Raw genomic sequence first — 25,854 nt, 5'->3', positions numbered from 1 at the left:
TGCCATTTCCAGCTACCCCTCTTTGGCCCATTGCCATGTCTAGGCTGTTGTGATTATTTCTAGGAAGATGCAGGGATCTCCATCTCTAATCTTGACTTGAAACTTTTGGGTACAAGGCTAAGATATTAACATGGAGTATCAGGGCTAGGACCTTGGAGATCATCCTCATATACCACATTTAACATCTGAAAAAACTGGAAAAGTTTGGTAGAGGCAAGATGGTGGAAGAGTAGGGTCCCCAAGTCACCTGTTCCCACCAACTTACCTAGATAACTTTCAAATCATCCTGAAAACCTATGAATTCGGTCTGAGATTTAAAGAGAGAACAGCTGGAATGCTTCAGTGAGAAGAGTTTGCGCTTCTATCAAGGTAGGAAGAAGGAAAAAAAATAAAGAAATAAAAAAGCATCCAAGGGGGAGGGGCCCCCGTGAGGATCCGGGCTAAGGCTGGGGGCAAGTGCCCCCAGGACAGGAAAGCCCAGGCCTGGAGAAGCTGGAGCTTTACCAATCTTCCCGGATGGAAAGGCACCGGCAGGGAGCTCAGGCAGGATCCCAGGAGAGGCAGGGATGCCCTCAGGCTCCCAGGGGCACTAAGAGTGGAACTGTGCCCCAGGGGAGAGTGTGCCACACAGTGTGGGCCTAGCTCCCTAAAGGGCTGGAGCCCCACCCGGCAGGGCCCGGGAGCAGCTCAGGTGGCAGCTCAGGCGGCGGCTACAGGAGGGGGCTGCCGGCCCCCCAGAGGATGATTACAGTGGTGCAGGCCCCAGAGCCCAGGGTGCTGGGGACACAACCCAGGATCCGGCGCTCCCCCCCAGGACAGGCAGAGAGCAGGAGGACAAAGGACAGCAAGGGTGCTCCTCCTGCCGGGCAGCCCCTACCTGTGCAGATCGGGACTCCCCGCCCCCTGGAGCATCCAGGCCCCTGCGGACTGACAGCTCTGGTAGTTGCTACGGGAGCTGACTCCAGAGTTGGAGAGCTGGCCGCCACCACTGTTGTTCCTCCTAGTGTCACCTTGTACCTGGGACTGAGCAGGGGACTCACAGGAAAAACAGCTCCCACTGAGCCCTGCCCCTGGCAGGGGGCTGGGCAGCTCCCCCAGGTACACACACCTGAGAATCAACACAGCAGGCCCCACCCCCAGAGCACCAGCTAGAAGGACAAGATAAAAGCAAGTTATTGACCAAGCAGCACGGGAAAGTTCCAGGGGAAATCAAGGGATTTACAGTATATAGAATCAGAGGATACCCCCCCCCCCCTTGTTTCTTGTTTTCTATTTGTTCCCCCCTTTCTTCTTTTTTCCCCTTTTTTCTGTCTTTTTCTCCTTTTTCCAGTACAACTTGTTTTTCACCACTCTACACTAAGCAAAATGACTAGAAGGAAACACCACAAAAGAAAGAATCAGAAACAGTACTCTCTCCCACAGATTACAAAATTTGGATTTCACTTCAATGTCAGAAAGCCAATTCAGAAGCACTATTATAAAGCTACTGGTGGCTCTAGAAAAAAGCAAAATGGATTCAAGAGACTTCATGACTGCAGAATTTAGATCTAATTATGCCGAAATTAAAAATCAACTAAATGAGATACAATCCAAATGGGAGGTCCTAACGATGAGGGTTAATGAGGTAGAAGAAGGAGTGAGTGACATAGAAGACAAGTTGATAGCAAGGAAGGAAACTAAAGAGAAAAGAGAAAAACAATTAAAAGAACATGAGGATAGGATAAGGGAAATAAAGGACAGCCTGAGAAGGAAAAATCTATGTTTAATTGGGGTTCCTGAGGGTGCTGAAAGGGACAGAGGTCCAGAAACTGTATTTGAACAAACTGTAGCTGAGAACTTCCCTAACTTGGGAAGGGAAACAGGCATTCAAATCCAGGAGATAGATCTCCCCCCCCCCAACATCAATAAAAACTGCTCAACACCTCGACATTTAATAGTGAAATTTGCAAATTCCAAAGATAAAGAGAAGATCCTTAAAGCAGCAAGAGACAAGAGATCCCTAACATTTATGGGGAGAAGGATCTTCCAAGATAGGCAGAAACTGCAAGAATATGTGACCACCAAACCAGCTCTGCAAGAAATACTAAGGTGGAACCTGCAAACGAAAGAGGAAGTCCAAGGAAACAATCCACAGAAACAGGGACTGAATAGGTATCATGATGACACTAAACTCATATCTTTCAATAGTAACTCTGAACGTGAATGGGCTTAATGATCCCATCAAAAGGTGTAGGATTTCAGACTGGATAAAAAATCAAGACCCATCTATTTGCTATCTATAAGAGACTCATTTTAGACATAAGGACACCTACAGCCTGAAAATAAAAGGTTGGAGAACCATTTACCATTCAAATGGTCCTCAAAAGAAAGCAGGGGTAGCCATCCTTATACCAGATAAATTAAAGTTTATCCCAAAGACTGTAGTAAGAGATGAAGAGGGACACTATATAATACTTAAATGACCTATCTAACAAGAGGACCTAACAATCATCAATATTTATGCCCCGAATGTGGGAGCTGCCAAATATATCAATCAATTAAAAAGACATACTTAGATAATAATACACTTCTACTTGGTGACTTGAATATAGCACTTTCTACAATCGACAGGACTTCTAAGTACAACATCTTCAAAGAAACAAGAGCTTTAAATGATACACTGGACTAGATGGATTTCACAGATATTACAGAACTTTACATCCAAACGCAACTGAATATACATTCTTCTCAAGTGCACATGGAACTTTCTCCAGAATAGACCACATACTGGGTCACAAATCAGGTCTAAACCAATACCAAATATTGGGATTGTCCCCTGCATATTTTCAGACCATAATGCTTTGAAAGTAGAACTCAGTCAGAAGAAGAAGTTTGGAAGAATTTCAAACACGTGGAGGTTAAGGACCATCCTGCTCAAAGACAAAAGGGTAGACCAGGAAATTAGGGAAGAATTAAAAAGATTCATGGAAACTAATGAGAATGAAGATACAACTGTTCAAAATCTGTGGCATACAGCAAAAGCAGTCCTGAGTGAGAAATACATCACAATACAAGCATCCATCCAAAAACTGGAAAGAACTCAAATACAAAAGCTAACCTTGCACCTAAAGGAGCTGGGGGAAAAAAAACAGCAAATAGATCATACACCCAGCAGAAGAAGAGTTAATAAAGATTTGAACAGAACTCAATGAAATAGAGACCAGAAGACCTGAGGAACAGATTAACAAAACCAGCAGTTGGTTCTTTGAAAGAATTAATAAGATAGATAAACCATTAGCCAGAATTATTAAAAGGAAGACAGAAAAGACTCAAATTAATAAAATCATGAATGAGAAAGGAGAGATCACCACCAATACCAAGGAAATACAAACAATCTTAAAAACCTATTATGAGCAGCTATATGTCAAGAAATTAGGCAATCTAGAAGAAATGGACACATTTCTGGAAAACCACAAACTACCCAAACTGGAACTGGAAGAAATAAAAAATCTGAACAGGCCAATAACCAGGGAGGAAATTGAAGCAGTCATCAAAAACCTCCCAAGACACAGAAGTCCAGGGCCAGATGGCTTCCCAGGGGAATTCTTTCAAACATTTAAAGAAGAAATCATACCTATTCTACTAAAGCTGTTCAGAAAGATAGAAAGAGATGGAGTACTTCCAAACTGGTTCTATGAGGCCAGCATCACCTTCATTCCAAAACCAAAGACCCCACCAAAAAGGAGAATTATAGACCAATATCCCCGATGAATACAGATGCAAAAATTCTCAACAAACACTAGCCAGTAGGATCCAACAGTACGTTAAGAAGATTATTCATCATGCCCATGTGAGAAATATCCCCGGGATGCAAGGCTGGTTCAACACTCATAAAGCAATCAATGTGATTGATCATATCAGCAAGAGAAAAAACAAGAACCATAAGATCTTCTCAATAGATGCAGAGAAAGCTTTTGACAAAAGACAGCATCCATTGCGGATTAAAACTCTTCAGAGTGTAGGGATAGAGGGAACATTCCTCAGAATCTTAAAAGCCAATTACGAAAAGCCCACGGCAAATATCATTCTCAATGGGGAAGCACTGGGAGCCTTTCCCCTAGATCAGGAACAAGACAGGGATGTCTACTCTCACCACTGCTATTCAATATAGTACTAGAAATCCTAGCCTCAGCAATCAGGCAACAAAAAGAAATAAAAGGCATTCAAATTGGCAAAGAAGAAGTCAAACCCTACCTCTTTGCAGATGACATGGTACTGTACTTAGAAAACCCAAAAGTCTCCACCCCAAGATTGCTAGAACTCATGCAGCAATTCAGCAGTGTGGCAGGATACAAAATCAATGCCCAGAAATCAGTAGCTTTCCTATACACTAAGAATGAGACTGAAGAAACAGAAATTAAGGAGTCAATCCCATTTACAATTGCACCGAAAAGCATAAGAATGTCAGGAATAAACCTAACCAAAGAAGTAAAGGATCTATACCCTAAAAACTACAGAAGATTTCTGAAAGAAATTGAGGAAGACACAAAGAGATGGAAAAATATTCCATGCTCATGGATTGGAAGAATTAATATTGTGAAAATCTTTATGCTACCCAGGGCAATTTACACATTTAATGCAATTCCTATCAAAATACCATGGACTTTCTTCAGAGAGTTGGAACAAATTGCCTTAAGATTTGTGTGGAATCAGTAAAGACCCTGAATAGCCAGGGGAATATTTAAAAAGAAAACCAGAGCTGGGACATCACAGTGCCAGATTTCTTGTTGTACTACAAAGCTGTGGTCATGAAGACAGTGTGTTACTGGCACAAAGTCATGTCTGAGATCAATGGAACAGAATAGAGAACCCAGAAGTGGACCCTCAACTTTATGGTCAACTAGTATTTGACAAAGCAGGAAGGAGTATCCACTGGAAATAGGGCAGTCTCTTCAATAAATGGTGCTGGGAAAACTGGACAGCCACGTGTAGAAGAATGAAACTAGACCATTGTCTTACACCATATACAGAGATAAACTCAAAATGGATGAAAGATCTAAATGTGAGACAAGATTCCATCAAAATCCTAGAGGAGAGCACAGGCAACACCCTTTTTGAACTTGGCCACAGCAACTTCTTGCAAGAGACATCCATGAAGGCAAGAGAAATAAAGGCAAAAATGAATTATTGGCACTTCATCAAGATAAAAAGCTTCTGCACAGCAGAAGAAACAGTCAACAAAACTCAAAGACAACCTACAGAATTGGAGAAGATATTTGCAAATGACGTATCAGACAAAGGGCTAGTTTCCAAGATCTATAAAGAACTTACTAAACTCAACAGCTAAGAAAGAAACAATCCAATCATGAAATGGGCAAAATACATGAACAGAAATCTCACAGAGGGAGACATAGACATGGCCAACACGCACATGAGAAAATGCTCCACATCTCTTGCCATCAGGGAAATACAAATCAAAACAACAATGATATACCACCTCACCCCAGTGAGAATGGGGAAAATTAACAAGGCAGGAAACCACAAATGTTGGAGAGGATGCGGAGAAAGGGGAACCCTCTTGCACTGTTGGTGCGAATGTGAACTGGTGCAGCCACTCTGGAAAACTGTGTGGAGATTCTTCACAGAGTTAAAAATAGATCTGCCCTACGACCCAGCAATTGCACTGCTGGGGATTTATCCAAAAGATACAGATGCAGTGAAGCACTGGGACACCTGCACCCCAATGTTTATAGCAGCAATATCCACAATAGTCAAACTGTGGAAGGATCCTCGGTGCCCATCGAAAGATTAATGGATAAATAAGATGTGGTATATGTATGCAATGGAATATTACTCAGCCATTAGAAACGTCAAATATCCACTATTTCCTTTGATGTGGAAGGACCTGGCAGGTATTTTGCTGAGTGAAATAACCCAATCAGAAAAGGACAAACATTATATGGTCTCATTCATTTGGGGAATATAAAAATTAGTGAAAGGGAATAAAGGGAAAGGAGAGAAAATGAGTGAAAATATCCGTGAGGGTGACAACACCTGAGAGTCACCTAACTCTGGGAAATGAACAAGGGGTAGTGGAATTGGAAGTGAGCGGGAGGTTGGGGATACTGGGTGATGGGCAACAAGGGGGGCACTTGGCTGGATGAGTCCTGGATGTTATGCTATATGCTGGCAAATTGAACTCCAATAAAGAAAATTAAAATTAAAATAACATCTGGAAAAACTGAGACCCAGAGAAAGGAAGGGACCGACTAGCCTAGAGACAACATAATGTAGTGGCAAGAGTGAGTATACTTTCTGGAGCCACAGAATTGGGTCTGTGTCATGGATATCAATATAATGAGCTGGATGATCTTAGCTGATCATTTGACATCTCTCTACCTTGCGCTATAAAATGAGAGTAAGACTATCTACCTCCCAGTATTTTTGTGTGTCTCAGAAGAGATAGAGTGAAAGTATATAGCACAATGTCTGATGCATATAGGTGCTAATATATTTTTTAGAGAGGAGGAGAAGGGGTGGCAGAGGGAGAGAGAGAATCTCAAGCAGACTCACAACCCGGAACCCAGTCTTACAGCCCTGAGAACATGATCTGAGCCAAAATTAAGAGTCAGATGGTCAACTGACTGAGCCACCCAGGCACCCCTATAGGTGCTAATTTTAATTCTCCTGAGTCTTAGACCACTGATTTTTATCCGTATCTTCATATAGATTCTGGAACACACAGCCCTGTGCCCAGGGTTTTGGTGTGGTTTGCCTCCTGTCCCATGAATTTTGTGCACACCTACATTAGTTTCCTCCACTAACCATAAGCTCCTTGAGAACAGGGGCCAAGTCTGCTTGGCATATTACATACATCCCCACATATCTGTGACCTAGCAGAGTTACTGTGAAAAGGAGGCCTTGGTAACTCTGTAGAACTGAATTAGCTAGTCAGATATGTTCGTACTTTTTTCGTCTGACTATGTAGTAAGGAGAGGAAGTAGTCTCAGGCTATGAATTACAGATCAAAGAATCATGTAGTTGTGAAGTTTCCTATTTAATCAATATATTTTAGTGAACTGAGAGGAGAAGAAAAAATTCAAGAGAGTGAATATATTCTCTTTTTCTCCCTCAATCATTATCTCCTTCTTGCTCTCCCCTGTCCCCTTTTTTACTCATTTGGGAAGCTGAGAGACTTCTATTATTTGCTTGGGTTTACTCTTCAGGTATAAAAAAGGAACTAAGAGATGAGATCTGGGATGAAGGACTGATACAGAAAGAGAAAAATCATAGAGAAAAGTGAGGAAGGGAGAGAGAGAGAGAGAGAGAGAGAGAGAATGAGAATGAATATAAGAATGAACCTCATAGAACCAGAATGAGCCTTGGTGCTTGTAGGAGGCTAAAGAGAAGCTAGCATAGAGACTATAGCAGTCCTGGGTGGTAGGGTTCATTTGGCCTGAGAGTAAACAAGACCATGAGTCTTTCCAGCTCACAGGGCCTTTTAAGGATTCCCAGGAGTCCTTCTCTCTATCCTTCTTTCCCCACCTGGCCTTTTCTGTACTCCTCCTGCCCTAGTATGTACCCAGCTTTAGGTGCTTCCAGGCAAGTGACAGGGCAATCCTTCCTGCCTGGCTGCCTCTCACTATCACATGTTCTTCCCAGGGTGAGGACATCCTAGACAGGAGCTCGGAGCTGATCTACACTGGGGAAATGGCCTGGATCTACCAGCCCTATGGCCGCAACCAGCAGCGGGTCTTCTTCCTGTTTGACCACCAGATGGTCCTCTGCAAGAAGGTAACCCCAAACTCTTCTTTCCTGAGGGAGATGGGCACCTCAGGAACGTCAGCCCCTCCCTCTCCATCATTCCCAATTCCCAATGAGGTAGTTATTATAGTAGATGGGAAAAGATGCCAGTGGCTTCTAATTTTGTGATCCATTCTTAAACTTTTGCTGATTTCCCTCTTTGTCAATTTTCTTTTAAAAAAATCTAGAATAAGACTCTTTGTTCTCTTTCTTCTTGTCACCCACAAAGGCTGTCTCTACTATGCATCTCATTGCCCTGTTATTTTAGTTATGTATGTGTTTTGTTATTTTCTTCCTGAGATGATTACACTGGAAATTATTTTGCTGCTTTGGAAAATTTTTCCTTTTTTTTCCTTTCCTTTTTTTCTGAGGAAGAGTGGAGATCCCCTTTCCTCTCTCCTCAGTCACCCACTAATGTTCCTACAGCTCTGAAGCTGTCCCAAACAGCTTTTTCCCTGTATCCTTTGTTTTTAATTATACCAGTCTAGACATACTCTGTTGTCCTATGTGTCACAACTACTAGTTATTTATGTTGGTTTAATTGTATTCTGGGAGGATCAGGAACTAAATAGAGTATAATAATGCTGGAGAGAAAACTTCTCCTATTCCAGGAACTTTGGGCTTTTGTGCCATTTTTTCTTGCATTAATGGCCCAGACTTGGAGGATGTACCATTTGGGACTCAGAAATGCAACAATAGCAACAGAGATTGGGGATGGAGCAGAAAAGAGATGGGGATTTGAAACCAGAACACCTGAGTCCTAGACTCTACTATCTCTAACCTTGAATCAGTTTTTTTAAGGTCAAGGTCATGTCCTTATTTTCCTCAGTACCAAATCAGGCTGATGATAGAATTTATCTCTGGAGGCTTTGAGGAGGAATACCTGAGGTAGTGGGAAACAGTGAAGTATAGTGTGAAGAGCATGGCTTCTAGGGCCAGACAAAAGGCCACCAATTATCTTTTTTTCCATGAGCTATGTGACTGTGGGGAAATTTTCTGTGTCTAATATCATCTCATTTGCAAAATGGAAATCATAATGGTATCTACATAGAAGAGAGGTTTTAAGAGTTAAATGAAACAATACAGTTGCAGTGCCTGGCACACAGTAAGTACTTAGTAAATGTTAGCAATGGATTTTATTGCTGTATATTTGGTGTTACTATTCATTCATTCAGCAAATCTTTATTGGGAGACAGTATATACAGTGGTTAAACAAGCACAGATTTTAGAGCCAGATAGTCTGGATTCAAAGCCCAACTCAACCATTTGGTAGCTTTTGTTCCTGAGTAAGATTCGTAACTGTTCTATGTCTATAATTCCTCATAAAATGGGATTATAATGGTACCTACCTTGTAGGATTGTTGGGAAGATTATTTAAGTTAATAAATGCAAAGCATTTAGCTGCCAAGGGATGGATGCATAAAGAAAATGTGACACACAACACATACACTCATGCACACACAGACATACACACACTGTGGAATATTATTCAGCCTTAAAAAAAAAGAGTAGCTCCTGTCATTTGTGACAATATGGATTAACCTGGAGGACATTATGCTAAATAAAATAAAATAGAGAAAGGCAAATACCGTATGATTTCACTTTCTTGTGGAATCTAAATCAGTTGAAGTCATAAAGGCAAAGAATAGAATGGTGGTTTCCAAGGACTGGTGGGGATTTGGGGAAATGGAGAGATATTGGTTAAAGGGTGAAAACTTTTCATCATGCAAAATGAATAAGTTTTGGAGAGCAAATGCACAATATGATGCCAATAGCTAACAATACTGTATTGTATACTTGAAATTTGCTAAGAAATTAGAACTTAAGTGTTCTCATCACAAAAATAAGTAACTGTGTGAGATGATATATATGTTAATTATCTTGATTGTGGTGATGATTTTACAATGTATACATATATCAAATATCACATTATATGCTTTAAATATATAAAATCTTTATTTGTCAATTATACCTCAATAAAGCTGGTTGGGCGGAAATCCAAAGCATTTGGAATAGTGCCTAGCATATGATAAATGCTAAGAGTCAACTGTTGCCATTGTTGTTGCTGTTATTATTTTTTTGTTTATTTTATTCATGAGGGAAACAGAGAGAAGGCAGAGACATAGGCAGAGGGAGAAGCAGGCTCCCTGCAGGGAGCCCAATGCTGGATTCGATCCCGGAACCCAGGGATCACGCCCTGAGCCGAAGGCAGATGCTCAACTGCTGAGCCACCCAGACGTCCTCTTATTATTTTGTTATTATGAAGGTACTCTAGATGCTGGAATGCAATAATGAGAAACATAAGCCCAGTCCTAGCCCCATGTGCCTTTCTCAGGCTCTGGAGAGAGAACTCATGGTGCTCAAGGCTAGGAGTGGGCAGTAACTAGGGCGCCTCTTTAAAGAGGAAAGACTTTAAAGGGGATCCCTGGGTGGCTCAGCGGTTTGGCGCCTGCCTTTGGCCCAGGGCGCGATCCTGGAGTCCCGGGATCGAGTCCCGCGTCAGGCTCCCGGCATGGAGCCTGCTTCTCCCTCCTCCTGTGTCTCTGCCTCTCTTTCTCTCTATGTCTATCATAAATAAATAAACAAATCTTTAAAAAAAATAAAGAGGAAAGACTTTACTGACTAGGGAGTGAGACAGGCTGCAGTCCTTAAGAGTTACATTCCCCCAGATTGCAGCATCTGTCATTTATACAGAATGTTTTAGTGTCTTAATAACTGACTCTCATGTTCTGTCACCTTCTCTGATATTTCCCACTCATTTTCTCTCCTTTCCCCTTTAACATGACAGACTCCTAACTCTGGGAAGTGAATAAGGAGTAGTGGAAGAGTAGGTGGGTGGGGGGATGGGGTGACTGGGTGATGGGCACTGAGGGGTCACTTGATGGGATGAGCACTGGGTGTTATACTATATGTTGGCAAATCGAACTCCAATAAAAAAAATAAAAATAATAATAAACCCCATGACTACCCAGTAAGGCCAAATTCAATTATCTCCCAGATGTTTGAATTATGCAATGTCAGAAACTGGAGTAGGCTCCTTGCTGGATCCCTGGCTAGGCTCAGTGCTTGTCTGCAGACTGCCAGGGACCTTCTGGAGAAGCACTAGTTCCCTTAATATCCTCCAAATTGGGTGAATGGAAGAAAAAAGGAAGACAGTTAGCATGCTATTAGAAACTAACCCATGTATGCAGGGAACTTGTGATGACCTAAATAGCATCTGTGGTGAGTACCTATTCACCGTGTCCCTATGAAAGCACTTAGACCACCATTACCAAGTGGCATTTGGGCAGCTTGGTCCCAAAAGGACCTCAGGCAACCAGGGCTCTAGAGGACTTTGTCCCCTTGCCATGTGCAGAAGCTGAGCAGAGAAACTTCTGAGGCTTTGCCAGCTGTCTTTCCCTGGACAGCCCCTGAGTAAGGCAGGAGCAAGGAAGGTGCACTACTGGGCATAGCTTCAGTAGACTGAAGATAGACTATAAGCTGTGAAACAGACTAATGTAACTCAGCATTGTGGTGACTGAGTTTAAATTGGGTAATGGTCTTCATTATCAGTGCTAGCATTCAGAAAAGGGAAACTGCAATTACTTGAGGTAGAAGATGCAGTCAGGAAAGACTTCTTTGAGGAGGAAGAATGTGTAAATTTGACTTTGAAGGCTAGAATGATTGGAATAGAAAGCATTGTTGGGGCAGAGAGAACATATTAGTGTGAGGCTAAGTATAGATGTGTGACCACTGCCTCCATGAAAAGGTATATGGAATTTCCAAGAACATAGAACTAGCTATGTAAATTTTAAAATATTCAGTTACTTTTGCTTTGATTTATTTTTGTCACAATATTTAACTTATTTTGAAAGCTTAAATGTACTAAAGGAGGCAGTGAGATTTTTAGGTTATTAAAGGAGTTTTAAAAGCCTACAAAAAATTAGTCTGGGACCAAGAAAGCTCAGCACCACATTTATCAGATAAGGCTGGCCTCATGACTTGGAAACTGCATGTTTAGATTTGAGCTTTACAACCATTTTACAAGGTAAGGATTACTTGTCTAGTCTCCTAGTCGAGAAAATTGAGGTTCAGAGAGATAAAATGGCTTGCCCAAGATCACAGCTGGTAGGTTAAGCAGCTAGGAGTTTGTATAACTCACACTCTTTCTGTGCATGTTGCATGCTGCTTTGTGGCCTTAGCTACCATTTCTGATGGGGTTTTTTGAACAGTAGGTCATTCTTAATCATTCCTATTGTATCACATTCCTAAACTTGGCTTTATAACCAGTCTGGTACCTGAAAACTCACATTCAACCCTCTGGAAAGCTAGAAAGAGTAGGCAAAGGGAGAACCTTAATGATATATTTCTCTAGTCCTGTTCCCCTACCACAGAGGCAGAATTCTCTCAAGTTTCTTGTTATCCTTAAATATCTAAAGAAACAATAGGAGTTTCAGTTGATGCTTTTAATTTAGCTCTAAGATCATGTATATCCTTTCCAGTTTTTGGAAACTAGTTAGTACCAGTTTTGAACCTAATGTAGTAGTTTTGAACCTACTGTTCAAAAAGGTTTTGGAGGCTGACAGTGATTATAATATACCAACTTAGAGTCAAAAGAAGCTACAGGTAATGCTGGCAGGCTGGGTTCAAGGACCCAAAGGGGGTCCTGCAGGACCATCAAGAGCATTCTTGGCTTCATGAAGGATAGAAATAAAACGTGAGCCTGCAGGAGGTGAAAGCAGATTTTACTGAAAATACAGAGAGAACAGATACATACAGTGTCTGGGAAACTCAGAAAGGAAAGGAGGGAGTCTCATCTTAGTTCAAGGTTGGGGGGGTATAAAAAAGGTCTGGGGGGTTTTACTGAGGATGATAGTCTGGTATATGTGTCCCCATAGTCTTCTAGGTACTAGTTTGAACAAAGATGAGGGCCTAGGTATTATTCCTTGGAGCCAGGGGATCTTGGCATTGAGATACCTAGCTACTATTGTGCAGAATACGCACATGATAGCTTTGTCTAGTCATTCTCACCTGATCTCTCCTTAGATGTTACCTATTCTAGAAAAATCATTAAGTCCTGTCCCTTATAAGGAGGACATATGCTGCTTGCATTATAAGACATATGTGTAAAGTGAGGTGGGGGTGCAGTTCCTAGCAAGAATAGAAGCAGGAAAAGAAATAAAAAAAAACAGATTTCTATGGAGCCTTTCTGTTTCTCTGTCTCATAAGCTGAAGTTAGGAATAGTGGGAGGTTAAGGCTGCCTATTCTAGTTAGATAGGCATCCACCTATTAGCTATGTGATCCAGACCTGGCTTCCCAGTTCTCTGTGTATTTGTATTAAGTATTTTAAGTCCAGTTTCAGGCCTTTATGAGATCAAACTAGATCACATCAATCCATTCTCCTTTGTTTGTCCTGATTTTGTAGTTAGACTGACAAGGCCCACTTTTTATGCATATATCTCAAAGTATTCCTGAGGATTGTGGAAGTCAGTGCATGGGAACTACCCCATCCTTTTGGCCAGGATTGAGCTTGTCCATTTCGAGCATGCTAAAAGGAACCTAGGCTCTGAATCAGGCTTGGAGAAACATTGGCCTACTCTATAGAGTTGACTTTTTTCTCTCCTGTGAACTTGATGCCAGGGGCACCCAAAAGATCAGAACCCATCTGTACTCACAGCCTACTTATATGCATAATTATTATGGAAGGAAAAGAATGATGTAGAGGTTTAATTCAATAAAACCTGTATTTCACAACCTGGAGGTTTGAGATTGATAGAGCAATGTTGGAAATTCTTAAAGACAGCCTTCCCCAGATATACCAAAAAGCTCAGTTTACCAGTGTGAAGAGTTAGGTTTACAAAGGCAAATTCTTTGCAAGTAGCCTGCAGCTGAGAACAGACGCATGCAAGGCAATTCAGCAGAATGGGAATAGTTTAACCAAACTGTATAATGTTAATAAAAACTAGTGAACACTTCTGATTCTGTGAAATTGTCTAAAAGGCCAAATATAAGCAGAAGGGAGGTAGAGTTAGTCAGAATGAGTTGGCCAGTAGAAGACATCTATTAGGACGTGGCTCATGGGACCTTCTTGGCCAGTCTCAGCCATACCACAGGTCCCAACAGTAGATGTGTGTCATGAGCATGCTATGAAGGTATACACGAGTTGAATCTTTCCACAATGTCAGCTTTATTCAATCATAAAGCTAAGTTAATCACAATTATAAAGCAGGTTCAGGATTCCAAACTCAATGATATTTCGCCATATGATTAAACTTGGCTTCTTACACAGCACACAGAGCAGGGCATAAGACAAACCACATGACAGGATAACAGAAGGAGTATAGGAAGTTAATGAACCAAACTCAAAGTTAGTCTATGGGTATGCAGTTGAGATAAGACCTCAGTCCAATCCAGGTCAGCTTTCAGCACTTACTGCTTATTATGTTCAAGTAGGGAAAGATCTCAGTTCTGTTCAGAGATCAATCAGAGCTTTCAGTGGCAGTTGCATTTTTGAAGTGGTCAGACTTATATAGAGGTTATATCTGAGGAGTCTGACAGTTTGCTACCAAAATCCTCCCCCTTTTAAAGGGATTCAATTGGTCTAGGGCCCCTGCATACCTCCTCTGGTTCTGCTTATTATCAGTTCTGGGGTGTCAGCTGATGCTGGTCCCAGCGATATCTCATAATTGCAGTACCTTTAACTTGTGCAATTGCTTGACACAGGCTCCTGCTTGATACGAGAGACTCCACTTTGCTCTCTACAATGTGCTCTCAGGAAGAAGTCGAGGACAGTGCTAAGAGGAGGAGGGACTGGAAGACCACTCTGAGAGATAGCTACCTATCAGACCTTATATTCCACAGGTCCACAGGTCATTTCATCCATCCCTCTGGTTTTCCTTTTATTATTTGACATTCAAAAAGATACAAAAATAATACAATGGGCACCTACGTATTTATTATCCAACATAAGAAATAATTCATTACAAATACATTCTTCCTCTTCTCACTCTCTGCTCCTTCCCTTCCTTTTCCTTCCTTCCATTTTCCCATTCTCATCTCTGTATGCTCTTGAATTTGCCATGTGTCATTGTCATATTTTTGGTATAATTTTTGTACATATGTATGCATCCCTAAACACTATGTGGCATTTCTTTGTAGGTTTTTTAAACTCATATAAGTGGAATAGATATAGATGAGATAAAGCTGTATAGAAAAGAAACCAGAGGAGTGATGAGCATGGAATTTAAGGTTGCTGTGGCATCATAGCTTTTATTTTTTTTAATTGTTTAAAATTTTTTATTTTATTTAAATTCAACCAACAGTATAATATTAGTTTCAGAGGTAGAGTTCAGTGATTCATCAGTTGCATATAACACCCAGTGCTGGGATGCCTGGGTGGCTCAGTGATTGAGCATCTGCCTTCAGCTCAGGGCCTGATCCCAGGGTTCTGGGATTGAGTCCCACATTAGGCTCTCTATAGGGAGCCTGGTTTTCCTCCAGCCTATGTCTCTGCCTCTCTCTTTGTGTCTCTCATAAATAAATAAATAAATAAATAAATAAATAAATAAATAAATAAAAATCTTAAAAAAAAAATCCAGTGCTCAATACATCATATGCCCTCCTTAATGCCTATCACCTACTTACCCCATCTTCCCACCCACCTCCCCTCTACCAACCCTCAAAATTGTTTCCTATACTTAGTCTTTGATGGTTTGTCTCCCTCTCTGATTTCATCTTATTTGCTTTTTTCCTCCTTTCTTCAGTGATCATCTGTTTTGTTTCTTAAATTCCACATGAGTGAAATCATATAATTGTCTTTCTCTGATTGACTTATTTTGCCTAGCATAATACCCTCTGGTTCCATCCACATCATTGCAAATGGTGAAATTTCTTTTTTGATGGCTAATAGTCCATTCTTTATCCATTCAACTGTCCATGGATATCAGGGCTCTTTCCATAGTTTGGCTATTGTGGGCATTACTGCGATAAACATAGGGGTGCAGGTGCCCCTTCAGATCACTGTGTTTGTATCCTTTGGGTAATTACCTAGCAGTGCAATTGCTGGGTCATAGGGTAGCTCTATTTTTAACTTTTTGAGGAACTTCCATACTGTTTTCCAGAGTAGGTGTACCAGCTTGTGTTCCTACCAGCAGTGTAAGAGTGTTCCCCTTTCTCTGCATCCTCGCCAACATTTGTTGTTTGTTCATTTTAGCCTTCTGACTGGTGTGAAGTGGTATCTCATTGTGGTTTTGATTTGTATGTCTCTGATGCCAAGTGATGTGGAGTATTTTCTCATGTGTCTGTTGGCCATTTTGAATGTCTTCTTTGGAGAAATGTCTGTTCAGCATGATACCTTTTAAATTGGGTGGCAGGTTCACCAAGCTTAATATAGTATTAAAAATAAGTAAGTAAATAAATAGAGAAATAAGAGTACCTTGTGTGGACTAGTGATGAGTGTCTCATGGACTGAGAGTTAGTATTAATCCAATTCTGTATACCAGAGAGTAAAACAGCAATGATAGAAGATAGGCAATATATTGTTTGTATATTGCCTATCTGGCCTATACTGTTTGTATATTTGTATATCCAACTACAACTTTTATTTTTCTCATGCAATAAGATTTGTGAGATTCATTCAAGTCAATATATGAAGCTTTTTTTTTTTTTTAACTCCTACACCTATTTCTCCTACCAGACTAGGCCTTCTCCAAAGTTCCCTAGAGTGCTAAGTGTTCAGCTCTTCCAATAAAACCATTCCTAGCCAGCAGCCTGTGGCCATCTTAATACTCTTACCACTCATCTCCACTCTGATATGTAGGTCTCACTAGCCTGCTTAAATTCCCAAGTACACTCTAGGCAAACACCAAGCTGGGTGTTTGAAATAAGCTGAAATAAGAAATAAGCTGATTTCATCCTTCTAGAAGTCTTGAAAATATTTTGGAAAAGAAAAGGCCCATGCTAGCAATGATTGTGTGGCTTACTGCTTCCTTTTTCCCATATGTGTGTCTTACAAACACATATAAAGATTGATGCTGGGGTCTGAGACAGGGTCTTTGGATGTAGGACAAAGACTTTCTCTACAAGCATCTAGTTAACTAACCTATCAATGTCATACTGCTAAGCTAAGCTGCCTAAATTTGACCAATATAACCTCTGTTGGTACTCCAAAACAATGGCAGTCTTAGCGTCTTGCTGAGCCCATGAGCCAACTCTTATGGCACCTACTCTGCACATCCCTACAGTAAAAAAGCCTTTTCTTCCTTCCTACATAGGATCTGATCCGAAGAGACATCCTGTACTACAAAGGCCGCATTGACATGGATAAATATGAGGTAGTTGACATTGAAGATGGCAGAGATGATGATTTTAATGTCAGCATGAAAAATGCCTTCAAGCTTCACAACAAGGAAACTGAGGAGATACATCTATTCTTTGCCAAAAAGCTGGAGGAGAAGATACGCTGGCTCAGAGCTTTCAGAGAAGAGAGGAAAATGGTACAGGAAGATGAAAAAATTGGTAAGTGATCTAAGAGGAGAAAGAAGAATATGGCTATGAAGAACATAGAGGATTTGAATTAGTCTTCATTTTTTTAGAAGCAGAGGGAATATTTCTGGTGCAAACTGACTTAATCGATTCACTTTGGTGGTTTCCTATTATTAGGTCCTTTTCGGCAGATACCAGTAGTCTTTACTAATCAGAGTTAGGTAAGAGTTATAATTTGGCCTCCCTTACAGCCTCATAACTAGATAAGACTATTACACTGGAAACAAACTTTAATATCATTTTTCCTAAACATATAAACATTTATTAACAAACAAACACAAAGGCAATCATACAACCTGTTCTGTAATCTCAGTGAAGTCCTAGTTTTATTCTTAGATACATGGCTGTATCTTCTGTAGAGAGGTTAGTCAAGGAAGAGTTGCTGATATTATAGCAACATAATTCAACTAACTTTCTTGTTAGAGTCTGGTGACAAAATCCTTTAAGGGATAGGACATACCACCTGTTTTCAATCTTGAGTTTAAGGCTTCCTTTTGAAGGGTAAAGGCTATAGGGCTCATTGGAATTTTATACCCAGGTCTGGTGAGGGCTAAAGAGCATTTAGGACATTTGTGGCTAGTACACATCTTGAATAACATTCATTTTTACCAATGAAAATTCATTTTTAACATGGGTTAGGCTAATTAGGCCTCCTGCATTAAAGTGACTGAACTGCTGGGAGTAGTGGCTTTTGGAGCAAAGACTTCTGAGTGTTTAATGTGTTAACAAATCACCTCTTGAGTGTGTATGCCAGATTAAAGCACTTCATATGTTAACTAAATGTCCCTAGAATATACATTAAAATTAATGTGCATGTATATATCAACTCTCCATATGAAAGCATTTAAAAATAAGTTACAGAAAATATAACTGGCTCTAAAACTATGATCACTTGCATGATTCAGAATCACACTAAACCATAATTTTTTTGGCTTTAAAAAGGTTGTTCCCCTTTGCCAGGGGGTATATAACTGGCAGAGAGATTTTTCATGCTGCTTTCTAACTGGGATTTAGGTGCCATAGACAATAGTTTTGTGGTTTACAAAGTATCATCTGGTCTGTTGCTCACAGTGCTGCCATTCCAGCATAAAAATACCAAACAGCCAGGCTTTGTAATTCCCTGAGAAGACAGAGTTCCTGTTTTTGCTCCACTTGAAGTGAGAGTAGTATTTTATATTAAAACATTTGTATGCTCAAGCTGGTAGAAACTGCCTCTAGAAAAATGGGCCTACTCATTGAGTCCTAGTGCAAATGGATTCTTCTCTCTTTCAGTGTTGGGGATTTAAATGGTTAAGAGATAAAGAAGAATGATCAAAAAGACACATCTTAGTCTAATGCTAGCCCTTGCCTCAGGTTTGGGGTACAGTGCACATTAATAATTCACTTTGAGTCCCATTGAAGCCAGATTGCTTTTAGCATATGAGCACTGCAATGGAACATGGTGTACAGTGGTACAGAAATGCTACTGGGTTGCTTCTCTCAGTGGTAGGCAGAAGCAGCCTCTGATACCACCTAGATTATTAGACCTATTAAAGGAATTGTCTTAATATGCTTTATGCAGACCCTAGATCAACTAGAAGATCCCCACCATTTTTTCTGGTTCCAGTATAATATTTCCCACACAATTCCCTAATAACCTGTAACTTTAAGAATCTGCTTCTAATAGAAAAGCTTCCAGAAATTACATTTTTAAAAACTTTTTGCTTAGTTTTTTTAAAGATTTTATTCATTTATTCATGAGAGACAGAGGGAGAGAGAAAGAGGCAGAGACACAGGCAGAGGGAGAAGCAGTCTCCATGCAGGGAGCCCAATGCAGGACTCGATCCTGGGACTCCAGTATCACGCCCTGGGCCAAATGCAGGTGCCAAACCTCTGAGCCACCCAGGCATCCCTGAATTTTGCTTAGTTTTCATTTAAATTCCATTTAGTTAACATACAGTGCAATATTAATTTCAGGTGTAAAATTGAATTATTTAACACATAAACACAATGCCTGGTGCTCACTGCAGTAACTGTACTCCTTAATCTCCATCACCTATTTAACACCTCTGCCAGACCACTTCCCCTCTGGTAATAATTGATTTGATCTCTATAATTAGTCTTTTTTGGTTTGCCTCTCTACTTCTTTCCCCTATGATCATTTGTTTCTTAAATTCCACATATGAATGAAATCATATGGTATTTGTCTTTCTCTGACAAACTGATTTTGCTTAGCATAATACTCTCTAGTTCCATCTGTGATGTGGTACACACACACACACACACACACACAGGAATATTACTCAGCTGTAAAAAAATAATGAAATCTTGCTATTTGCAAGGACATGGATGGATCTATAAAAATACCTTCTGACAGATCTATGTTATCTCTTCTAAAACATTAAGTTTTTTTCTAATTATAACACTTTTTATTATAGGAAATTTGGGGGGAAAACAGAAAAATTAAAAAGAAAACTAAAAATCACATAAGATTTACTCTACCCAGAGAGAACATTTGTAAATGTTTGATATTTTTCTATCTAAATAAAAAAAACCCTAGGACTAAGGTGGTTGAATCATTCTTTCTGTCTCCTCCATTCTCTACCTCCCTATGATGAACAGTTCTAATATTACATCCTCATTTTGCATGTACAATCATATCATTAGGATTTCCCTAAATCATTCATTTTAAAATTTTTCTCATTGTATTTATTTTTTTAATTTTTATTTATTTATGATAGTCACACAGAGAGAGATATAGAGGCAGAGACATAGGCAGAGGGAGAAGCAGGCTCCATGCACCAGGAGCCCCACGTGGGATTCGATCCCAGGTCTCCAGGATCGCGCCCTGGGCCAAAGGCAGGCGCTAAACCACTGTGCCACCCAGGGATCCCTTCTCATTGTATTTAAATTCAATTAATTAACATATAGTATATGATTAGTTTCAGAGGTAGAATTTAGTGATTCATCAGTTACATATACACCCAGTTCTCATTCCATCAAGTACCCTCCTTAATGCCCATCCCCCGGTTACCCCATCTCCCCACCCACCTCCCTTCCAGCAACCCTCAGCTTGTTTCTAAGAATCTTTTATGGTTTGTCTCCCTAATTTCATCTCATTTTATGTTTCCTCCCTTCCCTATCCCTAGGTGCATCTGTTTTGTTTCTCACATTCCATATATGAGTGAAATCCTATGGTATTTGTCTTTCTCTGGTTGACTTCTTTACCTTAGCATAATACACTCTAGTTCCATCCACATCACTGCAAATGGTAACATTTCACCCTTTCTGATGGCTGAGTAATATTCCATTATATATACTGCCTCTTCTTTATCCATTCATCTATTGGTGGACATCTTGTCTCTTTCTATAGCTTGGCTATTGTGGACATTGCTGCTATAAACATTGGGGTGCCCCTTTGAATCACTATGTTTATATCCTTTAGATAAATGTGTTGTAGTACAATTGCTGGGTTATAGAGTAGCTCAATTTTTAACTTTTTGAGGAACCTTCATACTGCTTTCCAGAGTGGCTGTATCAGCTTGTGTTCCCACCAGCAGTGAAAGAGTGGTCCCCTTTCTCTGCATCCTTGTCAACACTTGTTTCCTGACTTGTTCATTTTAGCCATTCTGACTGATATGAGATGGTACCTCACTGTGGTTTTAACTTGTATTTCTCTGATGCCAAATGATGTGGAACATTTTCTCATGTGTCTGTTGGCCATTTGTATGCCTTCTTTGCAGAAATGTCTGTTCGTGTCTTCTGCCCATTTCTTGACTGGATTTTTTGTTTTTTGAGTGTTGAGTTTGCTAAGTTCTCTATAGATTTTGAATACTAGCCTATTATCTGATATGGCATTTGCTAATATCTTCTCTCATTCTGTAGGTTCCCTTTTAGTTTTGTTGACTATTTTTTTGGTGTGCAAAAGCTTTTTTTTTTTTTTGCAAAATATTTTATCTTGATGAAGTCCCAATAATTCAGTTTTGCTCTTGCTTCTCTTGCCTTTGAAGATACGTCTAGCAAGGAGTTGCTGCAGCTGAAGTCAAAGAGGTTGCTGCTGTATTCTTCTCTAGGATTTTGATGGATTCTTGTCTCACATTTAGATCTTTAATCCATTTTGACTTTATTTGTGTGTGTATGGTGTAAGAAAAACGGTCCATTTTCATTCTTCTGCATGTGGTTATCCAATTTCCCCTATTTGTTGAAGACACTATCTTTTTTTCCACTGGATATCCTTTCCTTCTTTGTCAAAGATTAGTTGACCATAGAGTTGAGGGTCCATTTCTGGGTTCTCTATTCTGTTCCATTGATCTGTGTGTCTGTTTTTGTGCCAGTACCATACTGTCTTGATGATTAGAGCTTTGTAATACAGCTTGAAGTCTGGAATATGTGATTCCACCAGCTTTGGTTTTCTTTTTCAACATTCCTCTGAGGTCTTTTCTGGTTCTATACAAATTTTAGGAATATTTGTTACAGCTTTATAAAAATGCTGATGGTATTTTTATAGAGATTGCATTAAATGTGTAAATTGCTTTGAGTAGCATACACATTTCAACAATATTTGTTCTTCCAATCCATGAACATGGAATATTTTTCCATTTCTTTGTGTCTTTCTCAATTTCTCTCATAAGTGTTCTGTAGTTTTTAGAATACAGACCCTTTACCTCTTTAGTTAGGTTTATTCTTGTGTTTTCTGGTGCAATTGTAAAGGGGATCCATTCCTTAATTACTCTTCTGACAAAAGGAGAATTAAAGCTCAATATCCCTGATCAACATGGATGCAGAAATTCTCACCAAATACTAACAAATATCTAATAGTATTTTAAAAGAATTATTCACCATGACCAAGTAGGATTTATTCCTGGCTTGCAAGGGTGGTTCAACTTCTGCAAATAAACCAATGTGGTATACCACATTAATTAAAGTGAGTACAAGAACCATATGATTCTCTCAATAGATGATGAAAAAGCATTTGACAAAATACAGCATCCTTTCTTGATTAAAATTCTCTGCAGTGTAAGGATAGAGGGAACATACCTCAATATGATAAAAGCCATATATGAAAGACAGTGAATATCATCCAGAACTAGAGAGCATTTCCTCCAAGGTCAGGAACACAACAGAGATGTCTACTCTAACCACTGCTGTTCAACATAGTGCTGGAAGTCCTAGACAACAAAAAGAAATAAAAGGCATCCAAATCAGAAAAATAAGTCAAACTTTCACTCTTCTCAGATGACATGATACTCTATGTTGATCACACAAATGACTGAACCCAAAAATTGCTAGAAGTCATACAGGAATTCATCAAAGTAGATGATATAATGCACAGAAGTCAGTTGCTTCTCTATACCCTAAATCACTTAATATTTTTAAAAGGTTTATTTATTTATTAATGAGAGACACAGAGAGAGAGGCAGAGACACAGGCAGAGGGAGAGGCAGGTTCCATGCAGGGAGCCTGACATGGGACTTGATCCCGGGTCTCCAGGATCAGGCCCTGGGCTGAAGGTGGCACTAAACCACTGAGCCACCCAGGCTGCCCTCACTTAATATTTTTAATCATCATTTTTATGGCTATTATATAAATTTACCATAATTTTTTTCTTTATTTTTACTTTTTAATGATAAAATGAATATATGATTATAATAACCATTTGAACACATACCAAAATATAATAAATTTAGCATTATTTTCCCTTCACTATCACTCCTATGCTATGTGAGATAATTAGTATAGGTGTGGTGTATCTATTTCCATACTTGTGTTCATATAAACCTTTATACAATTAAGACTTTTAAAAAAACTTTTCTACTTACAAAAATTATACCAATCATATTACTTTATAACTCATTTTTAAACTTAATTTATCATAAGTAACTCTTCAGGTGAGGAATATAGTATTTAACTAAAACTCCTTCTATCAGTCAGGATTCAACCAGAGAAGTACAACTCATAGAAGATGTAATAAGAGATTTATTATAAGGAATTGGCTTATGTGATTACAAAATCTGGCTAAGCAACTCCAAAATCTATGGAGCAGACAGGTGGAATGCAAAATCGTGGGCGGGCTCAAACTCATGAGCACAGTCCAAAGCTGTCATCTATAGGCAGGAAGATCATGAGAAGGATGGGACTCCACATACATGGGCTAAAGCTGAAGAAGAATTTCTTCTCTTTTGTAGGTAGATCTCAATCCAGTTTTTTTAAGTAGTAGAAACACCATGAACCCTATACGCTTCACACATTTTTAAGTGCAAAATATAGTAATATTAACCATAGGCTCAATGTTGTAAAGCAGATATATAGAACTTATTCATACCATGTATAAATGGAACTAGAGTTTTGATAGGATTGCTTTGAATTTGTAGATGGCTTTCAGCAGAATGGATATTTTAACAATGTTGTCTTCTAGTACAAAAACAAACAAACAAAACCTAAAGACCAATATCCCCAATGAACGCATATGAAAAAGTCCTTAAGAAAACAGCAACAAACAGAATTCAGCAACACAATACAAGGATCATACACCGTAACTAAGTCCGATTTGTCCCTGGGATGCAAGGATGACTTAACATATGCGAATCAATTAATGTGATACACCACACTAATTGAATGAAAGATAGAAATCACATGATCAGGGGATCCCTGGGTGGCTCAGCAGTTTAGCGCCTGCCTTTGACCCAGGGCGTGATCCTGGAGTTCCAGGATCGAGTCCCACATCGGGCTCCCTGCATAGAGCCTGCTTCTCCCTCTGCCTATGTCTCTGCCCCTCCCCTCTCTCTTTCTGTGTTTCTCATGAATAAATAAAATCTTAAAAAAAAAGAAATCACATGATCATATCTACAGATGCAGAAAAAGGATTTGATATTACTTATCATTCTTTCATGATAAAAAACTCACAACAAGCTACTATGTATACAAGAAATTTACCTGAATATAATAAAGGCCATATATGAAAGGGCCCACAGCTAACATCATACTCAAGGGAGAAAAACTGAAAGCTTTTTCTCTTATAACAATGACAAGACAAGGATGCCCATTTCACCACTTCTATTCAACATTGTAGTGGAAGGCCAACCAGAGAAAATTAGACAAGAAGAAAATAAAAGCATCCAAATGGGAAAGGAAGAAGTGAAGTTATTTCTATTTGTAGATGATATCATTTTATATATAGACAACCTTAAAGACTCCACAGAAAATTTTTTTTCTAATAAATGAATTCAGTGAAGTTGAAGAATATGAAAGTAACATGCAAAAATCAGTTGTTTCTATACACTAACATAAACTATCTGAAAAAGAAATTAAGCAAATAGTCCTAAGTATAATCACATCCAAAAAGGGTGGATGGATTTCTTTATTCTTAGGAATAAACTTAACCAAGGAGGTAAAAGACTTATACACTCAAAAATGTAAAACCTTGCTGAAAGAAATTAAAGAGCACATAAATAAATAGCTTTAGTATTGTTAAAATGTCCATTTTACCCAATGCCAGCTACAGATTCAATGTGGTCTTATCAAAACTCCAATGGAATTTTTTACAGAAATAGAAATAACAATCCTAAAATTCACAAAAGATCCATTATGGGTAAAGATATTTGAGAGAGAGGAACAAAGCTAGAGGTATCACACTTCTTGATTCAAAATGTATTACAAAGCTACATTAATTAAAACAGTATATTACTGGCATAAAGATGGGATATAGACGGATGGAATAGGATAGAAAGCCTAGAAATAAACCCACACATATACAGTCAACATATCTTTGACAAGGGTACCAAGAATACACAATTGGGAAAGGATGGTTTCTTCGATAGATAGTGCTGAGAAAATTGTATATCCATATGCAAAAGAATGAAATTGAATTCCTACTTTATGCTGTACATGAAAATTAACTCAAAATGTATTAAAGATTTAATTGTATGACCCCAAACTGTAAAACTCCTAGAAGAAAATAGAGGGAAAGAGCTTCTTGGCGTTGATATTGGAAATGATTTTTTGGATATGACACCAAAAGCATAGTCAAAGCAAAATTACAGCAAAATAAAATGCTTCAGCACAGCAATGGAACAGAATGAAAAGGCAACCTATGGCATCAGATAAAATATTTGCAAATGATATATTTGATAGGAGGTTAGTTTCCAAAATATATAAGTAACTCCTACAACTCAATAGTGAAATATCAAATAACTTAATTTTAAAATTGGACAAATGACTTGGACAGTTCAGTACCTTTTGCTATTTGATTTTTTCTTCCTTTTGAAACTTTTCTTTACAAAAACTTCTTGTAATCTCTTATCTTTTGACTCACTATTTTCTTCTATGTTTTTGCCTTTGGTTGTGAAATATTTTTCCACTTTACACCATACTTTATTCATGACTCTTCATTGAACAGCCTCTTAACTCATGTTTTCTTTTTTTTTTTTGCCTCTGTATATTGTGAAATTCATTTTTGTAACTAAATATTTGTTCAAATTTCTCACCATTTATTTATTTGCTTTTCAAAACTTTTGATATATCTTGCCAAAATTACTCTTTCAGAAAAGTTGTACTAATTTATACATTTAAGA

General features: G+C 39.1%; 1 protein-coding gene across 15 annotated transcripts in view; it reads left to right on the top strand.

The window, feature by feature from the left end:
* Positions 1 to 25,854, top strand: part of ARHGEF9 (Cdc42 guanine nucleotide exchange factor 9) — a 206,214-nt gene that overhangs the window by 158,990 nt on the left and 21,370 nt on the right. For all 15 annotated transcript variants that reach the window (XM_025989027.2, XM_072744020.1, XM_072744028.1 and 12 more), the window contains 2 exons: positions 7,642 to 7,773; positions 17,035 to 17,278. In XM_025989027.2, the coding sequence (XP_025844812.1) occupies positions 7,642 to 7,773; positions 17,035 to 17,278 (376 nt within the window). The remainder of the gene's footprint in view (positions 1 to 7,641; positions 7,774 to 17,034; positions 17,279 to 25,854) is intronic.

This window comes from Vulpes vulpes, chromosome X (genome assembly GCF_048418805.1).
Source record: "Vulpes vulpes isolate BD-2025 chromosome X, VulVul3, whole genome shotgun sequence".
Lineage (NCBI taxonomy): Eukaryota > Metazoa > Chordata > Mammalia > Carnivora > Canidae > Vulpes > Vulpes vulpes.
Note: the sequence above shows the minus strand (reverse complement) of the source record. Positions and strands in the feature narration are given on the sequence as shown.